Below are 4,782 nucleotides of genomic sequence, written 5' to 3'. Positions count from 1 at the left end.
CATCAATTCTTTGGCGCTCAGCTTTCTTCACAGTCCAACTCTCACATCCATACATGACTACTGGAAAAACCATAGCCTTGACTAGACGGACCTTTGTTGGCAAGTAATGTCTCTGCTTATCAATATGCTATCTAGGTTGGTCATAACTTTCCTTCCAAGGAGTAAGCGTCTTTTAATTTCAGGCAAAAGGTTGTAGGTATTATATGTCACATCCATACATTGGAGGAGCCACAACTCTCTAGGTCTTCTAGTGGCCCACATACTAAGATGATAAAGAATAGATAATGTTGCACAAGTGCTTACTACATTCGTTTTGCTTATATTCATCTGTTTAATCCTCATAACAAACCTTATGAGTTAGGCACAATATCATTATGTTTAGAGGAAAAAACTGAAACATGGAGCCTAAGTTATAAACCCAGCCTAGTAAGGGGCAGGCCTAGGATAGAACCCGAGCCCTCTTAATCCTGGGCCAGGTGCATGCTCAGTTGCTTAAGTCATGTCCAACTCCTTGTGACCCCGTGGACTGTAGCCCACCAGGCTTCTCTGTCCATGGGATTCTCCAGGCAAGAATACTGCAGTGGGTTGCCATGCCCTCCTCCAGGGGATCTTCCTGACCCAGGGATTTGAACCCATATCTCCTGCATTGCAGGTGGACTCTTTACCTGCTGAGCCACCTGGGAAGCCCCAATCCTGGGGGTACACTTAACCATAAGTGATTCTCTTAGAAGTGATTTGTGTAAGAGAGCATGAGAAGGATTTTTCAAGTTGATTCTCACCTGGGAAGCCCCAATCCTGGGGGTACACTTAACCATAAGTGATTCTCTTAGAAGTGATTTGTGTAAGAGAGCATGAGAAGGATTTTTCAAGTTGATTCTCACCTGGGAAGCCCCAATCCTGGGGGTACACTTAACCATAAGTGATTCTCTTAGAAGTGATTTGTGTAAGAGAGCATGAGAAGGATTTTTCAAGTTGATTCTCACCTGGGAAGCCCCAATCCTGGGGGTACACTTAACCATAAGTGATTCTCTTAGAAGTGATTTGTGTAAGAGAGCATGAGAAGGATTTTTCAAGTTGATTCTCACCTGGGAAGCCCCAATCCTGGGGGTACACTTAACCATAAGTGATTCTCTTAGAAGTGATTTGTGTAAGAGAGCATGAGAAGGATTTTTCAAGTTGATTCTCATCTGGTTCTAACCAATCTTGGAAGAATTTCGACTTGTTGATTAGTTAAATAGGAAGTTGAGTAAAATATGGAATAGAATTTCACCAATAAAACAAATACTTACAGCATCATTTTAGAAGGTGTGCATATAGGAACTTTAAGATCCAAATTCAAATCTTTCAAACAAGCTGATAGTTTATTAATAAGCCCTTTTCAATTCATGATAACTGGTTACATCTTCATAATTTTAAGAGCTAACGTAGAATATCGATCAAGAAATTGAAGTAAGAATGCAGCAAATTAGTATGTGAAATACTCCCACACAGATGAAAATTATACAGCTCAGACCTTCACGATGAGTCAGACTCTTGGAAGGCTGTTCCTTTCTTCCCCAGAGTCTGTCAACAGAGGGATGTACAAAGTGATGTAGTTTTCTTGTTTCAGCTTTAACATCTGCTGCTTGGCAGCCCAATCATATTCCTATCTAAGAAAACATCTATAAATATTGGTAAAAATTTCCTTTTTACTTTTGTTTCCCGGATCTTCGTGTCTGTATTCGTTCTGCTGGCTATGCAGTATCTCTGGGTGATCTGGAGCTCAGTATTTTCCTAGCACAGCTCCTTGGGGGTCTTCCTCACACCACAAGCAATTTGCTACCAGGTCAGTTTGGTATGCTTTTTCAAAGCCGAGATTAGTTGTTTTCCTCTCTTGCTTCCCCACTTATCCACACACTTCTGACTCTACGAAGAATGAATACCAGGATTTTAAGTGAGTAATCGTTTCATCAGGTTACTTTAGTCTTGTCATTTTTCACAGAACCTATGAGAGAATGAAGAAAAAATACACAAAAACGTTGAATGTGATTTAGTATTGCTTAAAAAAAATCATAGAGAAGTTAGTAAATATGAAAGTGGGCAGTAGAAGTGTTCACACAACTGGATTGAAATTTCAGCAAAGTAAATTATTAACAGGTATAAATTATACCTCTTGCCATGCTTAGCTTGGTATCAGACTAAATATTTTAATTGGAGTAAAAGAAGTTTGGGAAATTAAAAGCTAAAACTAGAAAAGAAGACTTAGACTTTTAGGCAAATAAAACACATGACTCTATATACTCATAGCAACAGATTGTTTTATTATTTGTTTGTATAATTGGCATCATCAGTGATTTAGAGTCTTGGGATAGCAGAATCGCTGGGAGGGGCTGTGGAGCACATTACTGGAATTGAATTGGCAATGCTCACACACTGGTCTGTTCCCTGGTTTAGAATCCTCTCTTTGCTGCCTTTCTTCTTTAGGTGGGACTCTTCCCTGGACACTGTGTTGAGTTAATTAATCAGAAAGTTCCCCAGTCAGTGACCAACTCAGTGCCAAAACCAGGTGAGTACTCTTTCTCATTAGTGTGGTCATTTACCCACTGCTTAAAGATCCAGATTTTCTCTTCCAGTCAGGCACGCAGCTTGTTTAGCTGTTGTGTTCGTTGTCATAATATGCATTCTTAATTTTAATGTGGTTTTTTATTTTTAGTGTATTCTTTTTTCTCTGTTGATGATTTCACAAAGGCTTACACGCATTCAAAATTTTAGGCAATTTTAAGAACTGTTTGCTCCATTAAGCTTTGTCATTATTTGCTTTTGCAATTATATAGTAGGAGTGTAGCTAATTAATGAGCAAAATGATGAAAGAATTCAGGACCTGACATGGAGATAATATGATTAGCTGAAAATTAATAAATAAAGGGAATGTACATCTTATCAGTGCCTGTGAACATCCAAACTATTTTAAACAGCATTTCTTATTACTTATATAATATATTTACAGTGCTGCAGAAGTGTGTGGAATATCGTACAGACATGTAAAGCAATGTGTTACAGAGAGTAAAAATCAAAACAGTGGAAATTCTGTTTTTATTGGGATGACTTAATCTGGACAAATTTTACAGAATACTTCATTAGGAACTTTTTAATGTGATGTAAATTTTTGGAAAGAAAATAAAAACAAAGAATAAAGATTTTAGAAGGAGAAGGAAGTGATCAAATGGATTTCTCCTTCTGCCCTACTCTCCCCTCATCCTGGGATTCTCAGTCTCTTTTCAAGGCATTTTTATCCTCTATTAAATCCCCCTTCTTTGGACAAGCTTGTTAAGCATAAAACAACTTTGTCAGAGAGAACTTACGTATTTGTTAGTGGTTGTGATGGCTGTAGTTTTCTTTTTGAAATGTCACATCAGTAACTTGAAAAAATAATCCTGTGCCCACTAGCAGACACTGCTCCCCCTCTCCCTTGCCCCAGATCTAAGCAACTGCTAATCTACTTTCTGTCTCTAGAGTTCTCTGAGCTAGACCTTTCACACAAATGAAATGAATCATGCAATATGTAGTCTTGTTGTAACTGGCTTTCTTCACTTAGCATAATGTTTTCAAGGTTCATCCATATATCAGTGCTTTATTCTCTCTTATGGCTAAATAGTAGTGCATTGTATGGATATACAGTATTTATTTTATCCATTCACTTTGGGTTTCCATTTTGGGTTATTATGAATAATACAATAATTAGTGTTCAAGTTTTGGTATAGATATATGTTTTCATTTCTTGAGTATGTATGTAGCAGTAGAATTGCTGGGTCATATGATAACTCTATGTTCAACCTTTGGAGGAACCGCCAAACTGGTTTACCTTTGTAAACCAGCTGCACTGTTTTACACTTCCACCAGCAGTGTATATGAGAATTCAACTTGTTTTCCTTGTTACTGTATTTTTGGTTGTTGTTGTCTTAGTGGGTATTAAGTGATACATCTTTATGGTTTTGCTATGCATTTCCCTGGTGGCTAATAATGTTGAACATGTGTTTACTTATTACCCATTTTTGTATCTTTGGAGAAATGTTCAGACCTTTGTCTATTTTTTAATTTGGTTGTCTTTTTACCACTGGGTCATGTTATACCTTCCACATACAAGTCCTTTATCAGATAATGTGATTTGCAGACATGCTTCTGCTACTGCTGGTAAGTCACGTCAGTCGTGTCCAACTCTGTGTGACTCCGTAGACAGCAGCCCACCAGGCTCCGCCATCCCTGGAATTCTCCAGGCAAGAACACTGGAGTGGGTTGCCATTTCCTTTTCTAATGCATGAAAGTGAAAAGTGAAAATGAAGTCGCTCAGTCGTGTCTGACTCTTCAAGACCCTATGGACTGTAACCCACCAGGCTCCTCAGTCCATGGGATTTTCCAGGCAGGAGTACTGGAGTGGGGTGCCATTGCCTTCTGTGGATTTGCAGACATACGTTTCCTCAAATTCTGTGTTTTGTCTTTCACTTTCTTGATGACATCTGTTGAAGCATAAATATTTTTAATTTTTATGAAGTTCAATTTATTTTTTTCTTTTCTCACTTATGCTTTTGATGTCTTATCTAAGAAGGCATTGTTTAGCCCAAGGTCAATATTTACTTCTGTATTTTCTTCTAAGAAGTTTATAGTTTTAGATCTTCTTTTTAGCCTACTACCCATTTGAGCTATTCCAAATCCTGAAAGATGATGCTGTGAAAGTGCTGCACTCAATATGCCAGCAAATTTGGAAAACTCAGCAGTGGCCACAGGACTAGAAAAGGTCAGTTTTCA

At 38.1% G+C, this 4,782-nt stretch overlaps 1 protein-coding gene across 3 annotated transcripts in view; it reads left to right on the top strand.

Moving 5' to 3' along the window:
* The window catches only part of ARHGAP32 (Rho GTPase activating protein 32), a 132,354-nt gene that overhangs the window by 72,245 nt on the left and 55,327 nt on the right, over positions 1-4,782 (top strand). For 2 of the 3 annotated variants that reach the window (XM_010844690.1, XM_010844685.1), the window contains exon 10: positions 2,464-2,545. The exons of the other annotated variant lie outside the window; for it this stretch is intronic. In XM_010844690.1, coding sequence (XP_010842992.1) covers positions 2,464-2,545 — 82 coding nt within the window. The remainder of the gene's footprint in view (positions 1-2,463; positions 2,546-4,782) is intronic. 3 annotated transcript variants of the gene reach the window in all.

Source organism: Bison bison, unplaced genomic scaffold (genome assembly GCF_000754665.1).
Source record: "Bison bison bison isolate TAMUID 2011002044 unplaced genomic scaffold, Bison_UMD1.0 scf7180017864205, whole genome shotgun sequence".
Lineage (NCBI taxonomy): Eukaryota > Metazoa > Chordata > Mammalia > Artiodactyla > Bovidae > Bison > Bison bison.
This window is presented reverse-complemented; position numbering and strand designations above follow the sequence as displayed.